This window comes from Dermacentor albipictus, chromosome 3 (genome assembly GCF_038994185.2).
Source record: "Dermacentor albipictus isolate Rhodes 1998 colony chromosome 3, USDA_Dalb.pri_finalv2, whole genome shotgun sequence".
Lineage (NCBI taxonomy): Eukaryota > Metazoa > Arthropoda > Arachnida > Ixodida > Ixodidae > Dermacentor > Dermacentor albipictus.
The window spans coordinates 47,102,800-47,121,971 of NC_091823.1; the positions used below are offsets into that span (position 1 = coordinate 47,102,800).

Consider the following 19,172-nt stretch of genomic DNA (forward strand, 5'->3'; position numbering starts at 1 on the left):
CCGTTCGGACCACTGATCAAGCGCGAGAAAGAATAGAATTGGAAAAGAATCGCTAATTGCATTATCCTAACCCTATCTTTATAACGATGCTTCCACCCGAACAGACGTCATTCCGTTGAACTGACGACTACATCAGTTACGGCACTGCGTGACAGCCTCCTAAGCAATCTCAGACACTTTTCCTCACTACTGCCGCCTTCATCGTATATGAAAAAGGCTTGCAGAGGTGCTTTGTAAGGAATGAATCGTAGTTTCGGTTTATGGGACTCTAAATCATATGTGATTGAATACTGAAATTATGTTTTTGTGAGCACGTTAAATGAAGCAACATTTAATAATCGTCCGCTTCGGCCTCCGCTGTTTATTTTTCAGCAATCCGTTGTTATTGCAATATCGACTATCGTAATATTCATACTTTACCTGTACTGATCCTGACACACGTTTTAGTTATCGGTCCAGATATAACGCAACACACGATGTAACGTGAGATTTACTGTAAACATATACCGCTATCATGACGGCATGGTAGTTTGCTTCGCCCCGTAAACGCGATGTGTTTTGAAATTATATATAGAGACAACAGATATAAATAAAATACATACAGTGCAGGATCATCTTTGCCGCTAGCAGATATCCTTTAATATAATATGGAGTGGCCCATTCCCAAAACTTGGAATGTGCTTTAGCTTCTGTTGCAGCAACTGCTTACCATAAAGGGATAGGAACCAAGCTCTGCGTCCTTCCCACCTTTCACGACTGGTCTGAAGTCGATGTGACCAGGTTTACTAGGAGTCTTGCCACAGTCTGAAAAAAGTAAAAGCAAAAACAGAGAATCCCGAGCAGACGATATATGTTCTGATGACAGTGTGCAGTTCCTCACTGCAGGGACTTGATTGCGTCAGGTTGCAAGCTCTTCCTCCTACGATATTTAGTTGAACGTATTATATCGAAGTTTACACTATAGGTTGCGATACCGTCAGCAAACTTGGTTCATGCAAGCGTCCCGCTGTTGACGCCGTATTTTGCGAATATATCAGTAGGCATTTTATACAACTGCGTTGAGATCATTAGTTGTCTCTCTTGCTTCGTTTAATTAGGCTTTTAGGCTTGTCTCTTCTTTCTCCCTGCTCCGTCTTTTCTTTCTTTTTTTTTTGAAGACAAAGTTCGGAAAGGTGTTTCCCCATGCACATTTCCTTGTCATGCATGCGCCGTGGCGGCTATAACCTATGTGCTCGCTTCAGCACAAGGTCGCGAGTTCGAAACCCGCAACCCATTTCAGTCTCATTTCATATGGTTTCCTCATGAAAGAGAATCTGAAGACTGAGATTACGGTGCGCTTTCAAATGCTCCACAGGACCACGATTATTTCGTAGCCTTCCACCATGCAGCGTCACTCAAAGCCGTTAGATGCAATCAGTAAATTTGTCCGTTATTAACCTTTCGCCGATGTAGTCACTATTCATTTAGTAAGAAGAGTTCTATTTTGCTGCGCTCTATTCAGCCTCTACCCAAAGCAATGGTTCGTGAGCTATTGCGTTCTATACAGCTAAGCATGAGGTCGCGGGCTCGATGCTGTTATGAACTTGTACCGCTGCACCACGATTACGGCTTTGTGGTCCCGTAGCGCTCGTCACCCGTTTCGTGACAGAGCGTTGGTAGCGATGACTCCGAGCCTGGCGTCGATGAGAATAACAAAAGGGACTTTATACATTATATACAGGTTATCGTACAGGACATGAACGGGTCGGCACTGGGGCCGAGTGCTCACAACAAACGCGACTGTTCTCGCACGACGACGTCCGGCGAAAACGCGTTACACATCTCACCCCAGTCGGGAGCGACACTCTCTCCCGGTGGGGTCGGCAGATCCTGTTTTCGAGCGGCGTGTCGCTGCTTTTATAATCCCCGAGGCCCATTGTCACTCAAACGGCCCAATACAAAGTCAGCACACGACGGTCGTCCGAGGGGTCCAACCAGCGACCGCGCTGGCCACCCGGTTCAAAGTTCGCGCGCGCGGTGACCTCCAGGCAAGGGAGGTGCGGCGCCGGGCCGTCTGGCACACGCGGACACGTCTAAACACGCTGCTCGCCGAGGCTTCTCCCGCACGACGGCGCAGCATCTTGTCTTGTGAAGGGAGAATTATGGCGCTCGCAGGATAGATTCCGCATCTTGCAGATTCGGAATCCGGGCTTGTGGTAATGGCACAACAATGCCCAGCTGTGACGACCACACTATAGGATGGTGACTTCATCAAAAAGCGATCGTGTACTAATACCTATAGGTGCACGCAAAGGACCCTAGGTGATCAAGGCCGCTATTTTGTAGCGATGCCTTATGCCTTATTCTGTGCTGTTCTTATCATCCACCACACACGGCCGCCTGATCCCGTTGATAATGTGGGCAGACCGTCGCTCTGACCACTGGCCAAGCGCGACAAGCCTGAAAAGGCATAGAATCGGAAAAGGCATCGCTACAAAATACCGGCCCAAGATTATTCCGAAGACCTGCATTATGGCATCCCTCGCAGTACTGATGTTGCTATGAGATGATGTTGTGGTTGTTCGAAAGGTGAATTGCAACTCATTATTAGACTATACATGGACAACCTCAGAAACGAGACCCTTGTTTCTGCGCTGGTCCCTTGCCCAATGCGCTATGGTCCACCTGTCATACGACACCAAATAGTCTGAATGTCTGCTTAAGTGTCGTTGTTTCATTTGCTTCCTTATTTATTTATTTATTATTTTTTGCCTATAACACTACGCAAGGGAGAATGAGGAGAACCAAGCAAGCAACTGCCTGATGAAAGGGCATCACGCCCACCCGTTCGAAGAGCGACGTTAATCCTTTTCCAGTCACTCAGGCATGCAGTGCTCTAGCGACCACGTCTCCCCGTCGTCCTTTTCCGAGACGTACATTTTCCGTTCTCGTACTTGAGTCCGGCGATCTTTAAGGCTCTGTCCAGAGGGGGTCGCGTGGGCGGAATGGGCGTGGGCGCAATGGGCGTGGCCATCACCATCCGGCTCGGCGGTTGGGCTCGTGGGCAGCAGGCGTACGCGACGCCCTCTTTCAGGTCGCACAGCGACGGGAACTTCTTCTGGCGAACCTGCTCCTGCAGTGGGCCGCAGCTGTCCAGGGGAACGCACACGCCCGGCTGACCGGACTCGGCCACCGTGCACGGAGTCCCTGCAGCGGCCAGTTTCGCCAAACTGTGACAAACGGGCAGCATGCACTGCGAATCATGCAAGAATCCGAGGTTGTCGACAAATATCTGCGAGAAGTCAGCTGCAGCTGTCTGGTTCACATTTCGCACTATCAGACAGAGTTCCTTCCGTTGTCGCGCAAGGTAGAATTTGCACGCGCAGGCACACTTCGTAGGGCTCGCGCATGCATGCACTCCCATGCTCGGGGAGATGACACTGCACGCACTGATTGATGTGTACGCATGAACCTGCCGTGTTATCGATTGCCTTTCTATCGGGTTAACAGTTCAAACGAGAAATTTTGAATCTTGAGATACGAAGTTTAACTTGACGAAAGTGTTCGAAAGGAACGTTTACCGCGTATTCAAAATGCACCGCAGTTAAGTTTAGCTAACCGTTTTTCCACTGCATACTGATGTATGAGTTTAATGTATTATCGGCAAGTAAAGGGCGCGTTAGTGTTACTTCTAGTCAGTTTAACGTGCTGAATCGTATAACCATCAGAAGTGAGAGCGCTACGTTTAGAGAGTGATTCTTAATAGAAGTTCTACGTTTAGAAGAAAGCACATACATATATTATTGCTATCGACGACAACGCGCATCGGCGAGGGACGAGCATACTATTAGCGATCGAAGGCGACCATACAATGTCAAAGTTCACTTACGAACAAAAAGCTTTGTGAATTCGACCTCGTTCTTATATATTTTATATGAATGTGGCTTAAATGAACGGGTAAATAATACGAGCGCACTTCCTTTGAAATGTAGTACGTGATATCTGTGAACAATAGAGGGTTCAACTGTGTTGTCTCTCAAAAGGGCATAAGCAAGCACTCTGCCGGTTAACTATAATCTGTAGAATTTTTTAGGAGACAAACATTGTATTGTTTCACTAGTAGTAATTTCATACCGTTAGGTTAAACGGGGGAGGGGGGGGGGGGCGGGGGTGAGCAACATTCGATTTCGGAAGCATTTACTGTTGCACCTTTCTTCAACGTCTTTTTTTGCGTGCTCATTCCATAATTTCACGAAACAAAGTTCTGTAAAATAAACAGTTGGCACGATACCTGCAGGCGGTTCTCCGACGACTGGTTGCGAACGGTCTGGAGTTGGCACCGGTGGCGGAGGAGTTGCTGCATGCAGTATATAAGTTGTACACTGGGGCAACAATACGTAGCTATTCAGAACGTTTCCTTTTCGGCAACCTTCAGCCACGGCATACCTCCAATAAAAGCGCAATTGAGGAAAATCGCGTCTGCCCATTATCGGTATACATGTCCCACGAACCACTTCGTATGCATTTGCGCTTACTCACATAACACCATCGCCATCCATTGGTGACGATGCTGCATGAGCGGCCATACAGCAGTTTCACAAATGCACTCCGCTGCCATCTACCCCACACAACATCAGGCAAGGCCCTTCCATATCACCTCGTCAAAGCAACGTGGGTTGTGGTTCAACCCTCAGTGTGCCTGCATGTCCGCGGCATACTAAGGAAATCATTAGTTTCCGTTATCGGACTGCAGCAACTTGCTCTGGCATACATCTGGTCAGAATACCAGACCTATGTTCATGTGTACACTGACGGATCCGCGTCACCAAAGCCATCGACAGCAGCTGTGGTGATACCCGCCCAGCAGACGACTCGAAGTTTTTTTTTAGGCCATAAGTCTATAGACCGCTGCAGAGCTTGTGGCGATTCGGGAAGCGATTCGCCACATCTGCGGGGAATGACCTGAAGAGTGCTGCATCTTCGCGGACTCGAAACCCGCGCTGAAAATTTTGGGATACTTCCTGCGCGACACCGCCTATCAGGCTCTGGCGCTGCAGATCACTGAGCTCCTTTCATGCGCCCAACAAAAAGACCACCGAATAGTACGTGTTCAAATGGACCCCGCGGGACACTGTCGGCTCAATGGTAATGAGGCGGCCGATGCTGAAGCAAGGCGCGCCCTCAGAAATAGCCCTCGAACTGTTGTGCCATTTCCTAGACCGGACATCACGTGCCTCCTGTCGGAGTTAATGAGTGCGACGAGAAGACACTGGGCCCAACCAGACCCTCGCAGCGTCCGCCTTAAAAGGCTGGATCTCGCTATGAATGTTTCTGTACCGCGTGGAATTCCACGCCCTCGTGCCTTAATGATACACAGACTACGTTTAAGCGTCGCTTTCACGCGCAGATACTTGCAGAAGATTGGACCGGCGGACTCCCCGGACTGTTCAGTGTGTGGCGTTGTTGAGACTACAGGTCATGTGCTCGTGGTGTGCCCTGCGTGTGCGCGCGAAAGACTGACACTGGCAGCTACTTAAGGCATTTAGACAACAGATCACTATCGGAGGACCTCCTACTAGGCGCACGGCCGGAGAGTTGGCAGACGATAGAGGCAATGCGTGCCTTTTCACGTTTCTTAGGCGACACGGGCCTGGACTCACGCTTGTGATGGTAGCACTTATGCGATGTGTTCTTTCATCGCGCTTCTCCCATCATCATCTCCCATTGTGACCACCTTTCTTATCTTCTTCCCCTTCTCTTGCGCAGAGTAGCAAGCCAGAAACTCCACTTTCCGGCCGACCTCTCTGCCTTTTCCAGTCACAACGGTATACTAATAAAAACAGCAGAGTGGCGGTTTTGTTTACAACGGCCGGTAGATGATAGGTACGTAAGCGGTAAATCTTCCTTGATTGTTCTACATAATATGTTCCAAAAATATGTAGAAAGCACTGTCACTACCTTATTCTGCAAGGACTATAGTATGTCTTTCCGTGGAGCATAATGCATATTTGCGGCAGTGTTCGCAGTTTCTAAATACAGGTAAAAAGGCTGTTTGCGAAACAGAAAATAAAAATTAAGTGTTTCCACTCTTTCGACCAAATACAGCGATATTTATATCCTAACTGGTGACAATGAACGCAAGAAGAACATAGCCGCGAGTAAGTTAATGAATTAATAAAAGGAAACATGCTAAAAGCAGTGCAATAATTACGGTCTCAAGAACTCTTGACGCTTGTTCTGTAGCAAAATCTGTGAAAATTGCAACTGAATAGCAGCACCATCTCTTGTTCAAAGCATGTTGGCCTAGAAAACTCATCCACGCATCGATGCAGCACTGCAGATCTCGGAAGTTATTTCGTGCGCTACAGCTCTCGATGAGTCGGAAGGCCGTACACTGCAGTGGAGGTTCCATGCTCTCTCATATCGCAACTTTCGCAGCGATGGAATGTGGGAATTAATCATAAGCATGTGTTCTTTCACCGAAAGTTTTAAAGATATGGCTAAGAAGGCGTTGCATTCGTGCACAAATGCAATGTGGTTATCTCTATTCTTAATATCGGTGGTTTACTAAGTACTATCAGGTGATTACATTCAAAATATGAAGCGCCATTTGGAGCTGTTTAGGTCATTCTCACACTTAATAAAGGTACGTTCTCTGTAAAAGCAACAATTTCGACGTTTTGGAATAGTATATAACTCTTTAGCTTGACCTATAGTACCGTCTTTAGTATCCTACAGCATCAAAGTTAGGTAACTTTTTCAATAATACTTACACGAAAAAAAGACAGCGTAAGAGACGTGATTGAAGTGCGAGGAAGAAGGGGCAGACTTTGCTGGTGCTTGCGCCTAGTAAGGCCTCCACGCTGCTTGAAGTCGTAGTAGCTTGCACCAACGAACCTCTACGCTTGACAACAACACTACGACGACAAGCCCACGCATCATTTCGCTCCATCATCTCTTTGTGTGTGCAGCAAAAAGGCCTGGCTGTATTGGCAACTGTGAGTGCACCATCGAGGGTATTTGCGTCGTTTCTCGGGTCAGTTGTGTCACGCTTGGAAGTATCGCAACGGCATAAGTATTTGCCGGCGTTGTCGGGATTGACTGAAAACGATTCTAATATGCATGTGTTTGGGTGTCCCCTATTGCTCGTGGGATTACACCAGAAGACACTCGTCGGCAATGGGTGGCCACCGTCAACGCATACTGCACTGGATATTTGCCTTAGAAAGAGAGCATCTGTAATTCCTTAAAACGCGTTCGACCTCTGTTCAGCGACAATGCTCTAGCGATGACGAAATAATAGTAACTGCATGGGCACCGGCTGGTGATCAGCATGTGCACGACGTTTCGGACACAAACCTGGTGCAGGGGCAGGCGTTGGAGGTGGGTCCTTGTTGGGGCAGCACACGACGGGTAGCAGGCCGCGCACGCCGCAGAACAAGGGGAACTTGAGTCTGCCCACATCCTTCAGCGACTGTAGGCACTCGTGCAAGGGCATGCATCGACCGTCCGTCGTCTCGTCGACCCGGACGAGGTGCCGCGCTCGACACGACTCCCTCCTCACTGCAGACGTTCACAACAGCCATGTAGCAGCGATTCAGTGTCTCTACGGGAATAACATGCCCTCAATCTACTTATTGAGTAAAATAAAAAAAGAGTGTGATTCCGTATTCATAAACGTGTCTCTATTCGAAATTGTTCAGACTGTTCGATCAACAACGCCGACTGCAGGACACTACCAGTCCTCGACTATAACGGTCACGCAGCGCTTTAATGACTCTGGTCGCAACTACTGCAAAGATGGAGATATAAACCCTTTTCTAAGCGTAAGGAAATAGGGGGAGAAATTGTCAGTCTAGTATATAGGTATGGTTCTACAGCACTGCTCTCAACTCCGTGCAGGTACTGCTGCGCAGACGATCACCTGAATAAGCCAGATATTGTAAGGAGAGCACCGATAATAAGAGCGTACTTGCGGTGCCCACATGATAAAATGGGCATCGACGTGGAAGTTAATAAACGAATGCGCTGAAATGTTAGAGTAGACGCTTGAGAAGCATCTCTCCAACTCTATGCTTTCGAGTAGAGTACGCCACCTAACATTCATTTGCACAGCTATTCTTCGGCTCCATCCCCACAGGGTCATTTTAGCAATAAAAATAAAGCTATAGAACATTTAATTTTAGCATGCCGCAGGATTTTATTAGAGAGGAAGTGCTTCCTGGAGCATACCCTTCGTCAGCAAGGACTGTGCTTTACGCATCCTGTTGTACTCTTCAATGGGGCGCCGGCACGTACTTTGCCGTAACTCTCGGCGACGTGAAGAGGGAGACGTTATTTGGGTTCGAGCCAGAGACCTTGAGTTCACGAGCCAGGAGACGTAACTTTTGCGTCACTACCGCTTTTCTTTTTCTTTTTCGCACATGGCATCTGTTGAAGTTGCCGCATAATGCGTGACTTCTATATAGTGGTTGTTCTGTGCCGTTAAATCTGAGTGATCTGCCATTACAACATTCTAAAGCTTTCTGGGCCATAAGCTATATAATATATATTGTAATCTATATGTAAGAAACAAGATTGATTGATTGATTGATTGATTGATTGATTGATTGATTGATTGATTGATTGATTGATTGATTGATTGATTGATTGATTGATTGATTGATTGATTGATTCTTCATTCGATTGTCATTGCTTCCTTTTTATGCACAATTATGCTTGCTTCTCTACCAGCCGCTGTAGCCCAGAGGCTGTGGTGTGGCGCTACTGAACTCTAGGTATGGTATGGTATGAAGAACTTTATTGAGGTCCTGAGGGATCAGTCTGGGACTGATGCGGGCCACTCCCACGTCGGTACAGAGAGGCCGAGCCCCTCTGCTATCACACGGGCCCTCTGGACAGCCCTGAGCTGGTCCGCCAGCACTTCACTGTGCAGCATTCGCTGCCACCACTGTTCACCTCGAGAACCATCACCGGCCAACGCCAAGCAGCACCACAGCATGTGTTGTAAATCGAGCAAACCCCCACACTTACTACAATAGACTGAAACCCCGCAGTCCGGATTAATTTTATTCATGATGACAGGGTTAGGGTACGTCCGTGTCTGCAGTAGCCTTAATGTAACCGCCTGCGGCCTATTTAATTTAGGATGTGGCAACGGGAATGCCCTGCGCCCTAAGTAATAGTGCTTGGTGATTTCGTTGTAGGTTAACAGTTGGTCCCTGTACTCAGGAGCGGGAGATCCAGCCCCTTCAGGGAGTACACGGCACACTAATCCTCGTGCCTCCCTGTGCGCCACCTCGTTGAGGTTACGCGGGGCTCCCTCCACTGTCCCCATGTGCGCCGGGAACCAAGTAACGGTATGCGAAGTGATATCCCTACCCTGCAGCAGTCTGTTAGCCGGTTCCGCAACAAGTCCTCTCGAGAAGGCTGTAATCGCAGATCGCGAGTCGCTAAACACCAAAACTCTTCTAGAATCAATTAGTGCTAGAGCAATAGCCACCTGTTCAGCAACCCCTGGATCTTTGGTATAAATGGAAGCAGCATTTCTAACGCTCCCTTTGCCATCTACTACCACCACCGAATAAGCATTTTTACCATTAATCCATGCGGCGTCAACAAACGCAGACTCCTCCTCCTGATCCTTTGCCTCTCGTAACAAAGCCCTAGCTCTCGCGACCCGCCTCCCTACATTGTGCACGGGGTGCACATTCCGCGGAAATGGACGAACCATGATATTTGCCCTAAGGTTCACGTTCAACTCGTGTAGGGGCACCCTATCGTGCGACACAGCCACCGATTCTTCAATTGACTCTAATATATACCTACCCGGCGGTGTACCTAGCAACCGCTCCCTCTGTGCGGAACGTTGAGCCTCAGCAATTTCATCTAAAGTATTATGCAAACCCAGTCGTAACAACATATCGTTTGACGTAGTCATAGGCAGACCAAGCGCAGCCTTGATGGCTTTTCTGATTAATGCATCCAATTTATTTTTCTCCCCCCTATTCCAATTTAGCATAGCTGCCACATACGAGAAATGACACATAATAAATGCGTGAACTAAGCGCATTGCACCTTCTTCTCCTAAACGCCTATGCCTATTAGAGATCCTTCTTATAAGTCTTATGGCCTCCTCCGTTTTCTTGGTAATACGCTGAATGGTTCTAATGTTCGATCCGTTCGCTTCAAGTACAAAACCCAGGACCCTGATTGCTTCAACTTTGGGTATCACCGACCCTTCCCTAGTATGAATTCTAATGCAAGGCTCAACGTCCGGTACCCAACCCCTCGGCCTACGACCTAGCTTCTTAGATTTGAAGATCAACAACTCCGACTTTTTAGAGGAGCACTTGAGCCCCATGAGACCCAGATACTCCTCCGTAAGCGTTACCACCTGCTGCAGCCTAGCCTCAAGCTCTCCATCACTACCACCGACACTCCATATAGTAATGTCATCCGCGTAGATAGAATAGCCAATATCCTGGACAGTGTCCAGTCTATTAGCCAACTTCGACATCGCCAGATTGAATAACATAGGCGAGAGTACGGATCCCTGCGGAGTACCACAGCAACCCAATTTAACGACTTCCGATTTTATCTCCCCAAACCTGAGACATGTCTTTCTATCCGTAAGGAAAGCCTTGACAAAATTGAAAAGCCGCTGCCCCAAATTCAAGTCCGATAGCACCCGTATAATGAAAGAATGTCGGATTTTATCGAAAGCTTTTTCCACATCAAGTCCAATTAGTGCCTTAGTATCCCTTGTTCGCCGGTCAAGGATCTGATGCTTAATCCTGATCATAGCATCCTGAGTCGAGAGGCCGGGCCGAAATCCTATCATCGAGTGCGGAAAGACCCCATTGCCCTCAACATAACGCGTTAGCCTATTTAAAATGGCATGCTCAGCGACTTTTCCCAAACACGACGTCAGGGAAATGGGTCTGAGATTTTCAAGCCCTATGGCCTTCCCCGGTTTGGGTATCAGAACAGTAGCTGCCAGTTTCCACTCTTCCGGGAAAGAGCCTTCCTTCCATAGGCAATTGATCTGCCGCGTAAGGAACTCAATTGACCCATCGTCTAAATTCCGCAGCATTTTATTCGTAATGCCATCCGGCCCTGATGCCGATCGACCATTAAGATTCTGCAGCGCCATCCTTATATCACTTTCAGTAAATTCCGCGTCCATAGCTGCATTTTCGTCTCCACTATATTCCAAAACCACATCAGGTGTATCGTGCCAGGTCTCCAACGGAAGGTATCTCTGAGCCAAATCCTTTAGCAACTCCTGCTCCGTGGAGTCCCGACACGCCTGATGGACCAGCTTACCTATCATAGTCCTCTGATTAGACTTAGTGTTTGTCTCATCTAGTAAATGTCTGAGCAAACTCCAGGCGCCTCCCCTCTTAATGCGACCATCAATAGAATTGCACACTTCATCCCATTGCTGCTTGCACAGTACCCGACAATGGTCTTCAATTTCCTGATTAACCACTGCTATACGCTTTCTAAGCCTTCTATTTAATCTCTGACCCTTCCATCGCGCTAACATCGACTGCTTTGCTTCCAACAAATGTGCCAGGCGACTATCCATGTGTTCCGTGTCAATATCGGTCTTAACCTCTTTAGTGGACGCCTCAACGTCACTTTTAAGCTGACTAGTCCACTGTTCCAAGGTCAACTCATTTCCCTCATCATCGATTCTCTGCTCTCTTCTTTTCCTAAATGCATCCCAGTCAACCATCCTGAATGTGCGCTCCTTTTTATTAGCCACTACCAAAGTAATCATAAGTATGTAATGATCGCTACCAAAATCTATATTAGAATTGGACCAGGACGAATCCACCACCCCCCGAACAAAAGTGAGATCAGGTGTCGAATCTCTACATGTCGACGTGCCACATCTGGTGGGATACGAGGGGTCTGTAATCAGAGTTAAATTCAAGTCTAGTGCCTGCTGCCATAGTCTCTCCCCCTAATAGTGCTATAAGCATACTTCCACACATGATATGGTGCATTGAAGTCCCCTCCAATAAGCAACGGTGCATCCTTAGCCAGATTGGTTGCCTTGGTCAAGAGAGATTTGAAACTCTGCTTCGTGTCCCGGGGCTACTGTACAGGTTTAGCAGGTAAACGCTCCTCTGACATGATCTTTGCCGACCTAAGATTACTTCCACCATAATATATTCAATCTTGCAATCTGCCATGTGAAGATCATGTCTAATATACGCCAACCTCCTATTAATGAGAGTAGCGAGTCCTCTGCCCTGTTCATTATCCTTAACTTCCGTTTTGAAATTCGTTAAGGTCACGTTAGACGTCAGTGTTTCCTGTAACATGATAACTTGAGGCTTGACACCATGCGTTCTAACAAACTGCTGCAGAGACGCCTTCTTATGATTGAACCCCCTACAATTCCACTGCCAAATACTAAATGAACTATTTAATAGAGCCATCTTGACCACGGAAATTTGGTGAACTAGTTTTGAGCTCAAGTCCACTCGGCGACTTACCCTGCTGGGCTAGCGGCCGAGTGCACTCCCGCTCCATAACAGGGACCACTGTCTCGTTTAGATATATTTCAATTTTGCCTAATCTCTGATCCGTGATATTTTCCTGTTCTTCTATCCGCTCCAGTCTACTAATGATCTGATTTACACTTTCTTGCAATGTCGCCATCATTGCTTTAAGCTCGGAACCGACTTTGCCCTGAATCCGTACGGTCGAGGATAAGGCCCTCTTTTTCGGAGCAGGCGTCTCTTCGTCCGCCATGTTCTGTTCCGCGACCTCCACAGACCTGGGTACCTCAACCGAGTCATCATGTTTCCTAGTCTGTCTTAAGCTATCGCTGTTACCGGAAGGTAAGCCGTTCCTAAGTTCAGCTATCTCTTTGATAAGCCCGTCAATGGCTGCTTTTAAACTACGATTCTCTCTCTCCAATTGCGCAATCCTATCCCTATCCTTATTACCATCCACATGCTCCTGGCGCTGCTCGCGCGCTCGGCCGGCGCTGATGCCACCCTTGACCTTGTCAGCCCAGGTGGTCTGGCTCCCAGCTGCGCCGCCGCCGCCACCAGCTGCAGGAAAGCGCACCCGCGCCTCCATAGAAACGGATCGGCTCCTGGTCGTACGAGTCCCAGAAGATGGCCGCTGCCTCGACCTGGAGCGGCTCCTAGAGCGCGAGCGTCCCTTAGAGCGTTGGCGGGCGCTCACCAGCTGCACCATCTCGGCTGCCTCCTGTTCCGCCGTTAGCTCCGCCCTGGCTCTCTCCTGTCGTCGAACACGCACGACGTAGGGAAGCTGGTATCGTTGTCTACATTGTTTATCCGCGGTCAGGTGTCGTCCGCCACAAAGCTTGCAACAAGGCACACAGTTGTGATCCTCTTCAGGGTTCCGAGTCCCGCATCCTCGGCATTCAAAACAATCGGGTGCTGGGCAGACATCCGCCCGATGTCCAAGCTTGCCACACACATAACATACATCCAACTGCTTTCGATACAGGAAGCACCGTACCAGAGTTGGCCCATATCTGACGAAATTTGGCACCTTTAACCCGTCGAAAACAATGATGACGGATCCTGTGTTTTTGATTCGTTTGACCGCCATAGCCAGCGGATTGCGATCGTTAACAATGTTCCGCTCAAGTGTCGCGGGGCCATCAATAATGTCTACATTGCGAATGACCCCCTTACACGTAGTGTGTGGGGCCGTCTCGTACGCACTGACTTCAAAATCTTTGTCTGCCACTCTGATTGACTTGAGTCTCACATATCGTTCAGCGTTGCTCCTTTCTGGCGTACTAGCCACCAAGATATTTTGCATAAAGTTCGGGCAAATAACATCTTCCCGAACCTGTTCAATACCGAGGCCTGCCGCCTCTACAATTGCCTTGCCCACCGCTGTAGAGCTAACTTTCTCCAAATTCAGTCCACCCCGTGGGCGAATGACTATTTTGATGTGTTCTTGTGGCATCGGTGGCATGCGCGACGCCTTCACAATGCGATTCTTGACTGCCGAGCCTCCGCGCCGTTCACCTGCGCCCCGTCGTTCAGGCATCTCACTTGGCGAACCGCCATCACCCAATCCATGCCTCGTCGTAGTTCTAGATTTTCGGTTGGACACTGTCCGCCATCCCAGGTCTTCAGTAAAGTCCTCCGCCGGGAGCATGTCCCCTTCAACGTGCATTGCTGCCATGCCACGCTAGGTCTACCAGACGCTAGCTCTCGGCCAGCGTGGCATGAGCACAAAAGTTCGAATGAAGTCCAAAAAAGGGGTGGCCCACCTCAAAATCAGGTATCCGCTGAATCTTCTCTTCTTCACGGATCCGATGATATCAAATTTACACCACTAGGTGACCAAAAAAGGCTCGGAAGCTTCGAAAAAGACGGACTCATAAACTGAACTCTAGGTGCACTGGTTAGATTCTGGACGCGGCAGCCGCATATTGACGGGGGCGAAATGTAAAAACACTCGTATACTAAGATTTAAGTACCTGTTGAAGAACAGCAGATGGTCATAATTATTTCATAGTCCCCAAATACGGCGCTCCTCATAATAAAATCGTGGTTTAGGCACACAAAATACCACAATTTAATTAATTCGCTTCGTTGTCTGTGTTTCTTTTCTCTGCTTTATCGGTTTGCTAGTTCGTGTTTCGGGAGCCCTTATCAAATCATTGAAGTGTGAAATCTCCGGCTGGTACCCGTCTAGTTTTCGTGCGCAATATTACGCTTACCAACACGCGCGAAAAAGAAAATGTGGGATAATGGCGTATAAAAGTTGCGGGCCCTGACTTGTGAACGTTATGTCGCCACAACGGGATCGAAACTTACGTCCCTCCCTTAACGTCTTGATCAAAGTTATCAGTACAAAATCAAACGGGACAATGAGAAGACACAGACACCACGTGTACCGTTTTATTTTGTACTCATAGTACAACAGTACTTATAGCAGTATTCTTTACTTCGCCGATAGTTGTAGGGAAGTATACATAGTACGTACATGGTCGGGATATTCGCTGGAACTTGTCACACAGCACATCCCTGTTTAAAATATAACAGCTGCATGTTCACCCGGTTAAAGAGCAGAAATGCGGTTAGCGAGATGAGGTGAAAAAGGAATTTACAATGCTTGCGGCCCTAGAGATGCCTTCGTGTTGCACCACTCTTTCTCTTTATTTTTTTTTATCAGCAATGAATGTAAGTTACACTAAAGAGGGATCATAAGTTCCCTTGTATAAGTAAACTAAACTTTTGCAATAGCACATTAACCATTCTTGCCATCAGGGGAATTTCAGTATACGCCGGGTAAGTCAGTAAAAACGAAAAATGAGAGGTGGCGAAGTCGTCCTGAACTTCACGCACCTGCAGATAGTCGTGACGTCATGGATTTTGACAGCGTCTACACTAGTTTATCCGTAAAGAATGAATACACTACGTACTAAATTTACTAAAGACAAAGACTACAAGACATAGCGTTACTGAGTACAGATGGTAAGATTAGGAAGAACTGCACAAGTACGCGCAGTTGAGCAGTTTTGAGCGCTCGGATATTTGAAATGAGTTTACTTATTAAATAGCCCTGTTCCAGATCGAAGTACGCGTGCTTGGAAAATATTATAGTTGATTTCAAAAATTTGATTCTAAATGATTCGAAAAAAAAGAATGCATTGCAGAAGTCGCTTTTTGTTCTCAATGAGACGGAGCTGCTAAACACGGTAGCTCTGAGCGTGTGGTTGTGTTTATCGGATGGCACTCGTTTATGTAGACGGCGACTTCATTATATTTGCGGAGCTTCCGTTGATGGCAACAATTCCTGCAGACCGATGTCAATAAGCCCATTAAATAATGATAACGACGGTGATACCACGTGCTTCGTATAATTTTCACCCTTTTAATCTCGTGTTCCTTCTTCGAGAGCTGTGTCCGTCAACCATGCGTCATGCCTTAACAAAGTCATCTAAGCCATAGGGGACGTTCCTTATGAAGGCGAACACCTATATGATATATGTAGCCGAAGAGCGAAGTGGGCTCGCGATCGGAATATCTTGCTTGTCCAAAAACCTAGTTCGTCGCGCACTTATTGTTTAACAGGTGATAATGCGAACAGTGAAGGTGGCGGATATCAGGGCGAAAGAAAAATAATGAACAGAAATACGGGCCAATATTAATTAACCTGTTTTCGTGCGCACGTACGTAAATATACAGCGGACAGCTCAGAGCCATTGGCGGCGTTAAATGAAGAAGCAGTGCCATGTTTGTTTCTTATACGACAAGCTTGAATGTGAATGCGAACGTAGAAAGATTCTATAGGATCCGGCAACGAGCAGTCCCGAGCGTTCCCAGAAACACTGGCGACCGTCGCCGTCCTAACGACGCCGCTTCCACAGAGGCCGCAGCGGGGACGTCATAGTCATCGAGCTGTTGCCGTCACACTGGACACGCGCGCGGATCGTGATAGTCGTGCAAATGTCGTCCTGGGGCACCCACCTCTCACCGCGGCGTCTGCAGTTGCTAGCCCGATCAAGACCATCGTGGCGGCCACGGCCACTGCTCTCGCTGGCGATGTCAACAGCATGATCACACCAGGACACTCGGAGATAGCGCGAACGCGCGCGCTCGCACGTACGGTTGGTCGACGTACGGTTGGCGCCGCGGGAGACCAAGCGAACCGCGCTGCTGCTGCTGCTGCTTGTCGCCGCAGCCGAGTGCGTCAAACCGGTCGCCCGGAGAGACACTCCCGGCGCTTTCAGCGGGAAACTTGCATCGGCGATGGGCAATCACCACCGGCGATAAACAGGCGACCGCGCACCCTTGCACGCTGATGAATCCCGGCGAAAAAGAAGGAGGGATTAATAGTAAACGGACCCGATCAAAAAGCGTGCAATATTCTCGCGTGGCACGGTGCCATGGAGCTTCACTTGTCTGCGTCATCCGTTGAGGGCTCTTGCGCAGGACCCCACTGACGCGTTTTCTGGTGAGACGTCGGACGATTCGCATGTGTACGTGGAAGCGGGAGCAATGATATATTATCCCGCAATAAGAGTCCGCGCCAAGTTTTCCTGTTCACTGCGCAGAGCAGATTCATAGTTGTGTGCACTTTTGTACGCGGACGTTTAGCTAGCCAAAAGCGCTGTAGAAAAAAGAAAACGTAACAATTATAGTATACGTGAATGCGGCATTCGTGCAGCCCATGTGTCCGACTCTTCCACTGTCTTCCGCATTGAACGTTGTTATGGCGTCGCTACCTGGTATACTGTTAGTGTAACCTGGGACTGTATTAGCTCCTAATTAGCACCTCAACACGGACCGATTCGCGCTTTGCTGATTGAGTGCTTTGGACATAAGGCGTGGTCTCAAAATCATACGATCTCAAAAATTCGTCGCTCGAGTACAAATGCCCGCGGGATTGGTAGGAGCCATAGGGCAGCAGAGATTGTGGTCGCGAGTTAATGATTAAGATAAAAATTATATTAAATAGGATACGCCTTCGTCTAACTGCGGCCGTTGCGCTGAGACCACGACGACGTTATTTCTGTCATTGCTATAAGCTCGATCATTTCTGTCGCCGTTCTTCCGGTTGCGAACGCGAGCTGCAACTTGCGAGACGAGGAACTGGCCATGAAATAAAATTATCGTTCTTTTGTTTCCCCGCTTTAGAGTGCCTTGCAAGTTGTACGGCAGAGAGAAGAATTGAGTGAATCTAGCTTTACGTTGAAGCATTGTTATTTCCGAAGAGGCTAATCCTTGTGTAATAATTCGTATAGCAGGCAAATGATAGAATGTGGACGCCAAACAAACTTCCGTGTGGCGCGATTCATCTATATATATACAAGTTGTGAATGGACGTAACGTGGTCGAACAAACGCACATTTGTCGTCAGCCTGACTATAGCATACTTTCTACACGAGTTTAAATATGCTGTGTATACGTTCGCGCCAACGGAAATAGAGCCAAGGACGGTTGCTGCTGTAGAAGGACACACAAGAGACTTGTAACATGCGCAAGTTACCGGTTAACTCTTTCTGTACCGCGCCCACTAAACACCGGTTTCGAGACTCTCCGTGCCGCTCATGGACACACTGCGCCATCGGACGTGAAGGAGAACTATTCTCTTGTTTCCTAAGCAGTTTGCTCATTTCCCCCAGACGGTGATTTCTGAACGCGCTCCGAAGTTTTCGCAATTGTCTAAGTAGAAAGCAAAAATGGCCGCACGCTGTTAATGGTTTGAAACGCAGCTTTCGCGGCCTTCCGCACCGCTCACTGACATTCTGCGCCATAGGACATGAAGGAGGATAACTATATTTTCGTTTTTTAGTCAGTTCGCTTTTTCCCCACGAGGCGTTAATATTTTTTAACGCAATCCGAAGTTTGGTGACCGTCAAAGCAGAAAGCAAAAATGGCCGCCTCCGGGAGCGGGGCGTGCGCTTCAGAAGATCGCAGATCTCGATTCCGCTGCGTCTGCGGCTGATTTTATTGATGGACCGGGCAGCAGCGAGTCTGAGGAGGCTACCTTTTCGTCGGTCTTTGAACATGAGAGCGACGACGACGCAAGCCAGCCCGGAACATCGACGGTCACAGCCCGTCACGCCAAACTAGTGCTTGCACTTAAATTTTTGTAGTGGAATAATAGTTCAACGAAAATTTGTGAATTTTTTTCAGAAATAGTGCCAATTAGACGGCAATACATTTTGTATATCTCATTATTTTTGTTACGTCTTTTTTTTCTTTTAGATACATCTTCATAGTAGATGGTCAATTTTATCCCACAGCCTTGATTTGGGCAGTTTATATCTTTTTTATAGCATACATCTCGTTGATAAAATTTGTATGCCTGAAAATCGCATTCATTCTATCTTTTGTTTATGTATTACATGAAGTAGTGAGTGCAGCAGTTCCTTAAAAAAACAAATCTGGCGTAAGCTACAAAAAACACCTATATTCCCCATGATAGGGAAATAATTAATCCGGCGCGGCGGCCACATTCCGTATGGAGACGTATGCAAAAGCGCTCTCGAACGGCGCATTGGTTCCGCGTAATAATGAAACCCCCAGGTGCTCAAAATGTATCCGGAGCCCCAAAATACTGCGTTCCTCATAATGAAATTATGGTTCTGGCGCTGTATAAACCACTGAAATATATTTTCGTTTTGTCATGAGTTTCACTCCGGCTGTCCGCAAGCGTGTTTCCTTTTC

At 47.8% G+C, this 19,172-nt stretch overlaps 1 protein-coding gene across 2 annotated transcripts in view; it reads right to left on the reverse strand.

The window, feature by feature from the left end:
• LOC139057368 (venom protease-like) overlaps positions 1-19,172 on the reverse strand; it is a 41,923-nt gene that overhangs the window by 7,003 nt on the left and 15,748 nt on the right. The window contains exons 3-7 of one of the 2 annotated variants that reach the window (XM_070535412.1): positions 16,467-16,797; positions 7,339-7,542; positions 4,271-4,336; positions 2,917-3,186; positions 710-804 (exon numbers count right to left, since the gene is read on the reverse strand). In XM_070535412.1, the coding sequence (XP_070391513.1) occupies positions 710-804; positions 2,917-3,186; positions 4,271-4,336; positions 7,339-7,542; positions 16,467-16,554 (723 nt within the window). In that variant the 5' untranslated portion in view covers positions 16,555-16,797. The remainder of the gene's footprint in view (positions 1-709; positions 805-2,916; positions 3,187-4,270; positions 4,337-7,338; positions 7,543-16,466; positions 16,798-19,172) is intronic. The other variant, XM_070535413.1, reaches the window with a different exon arrangement.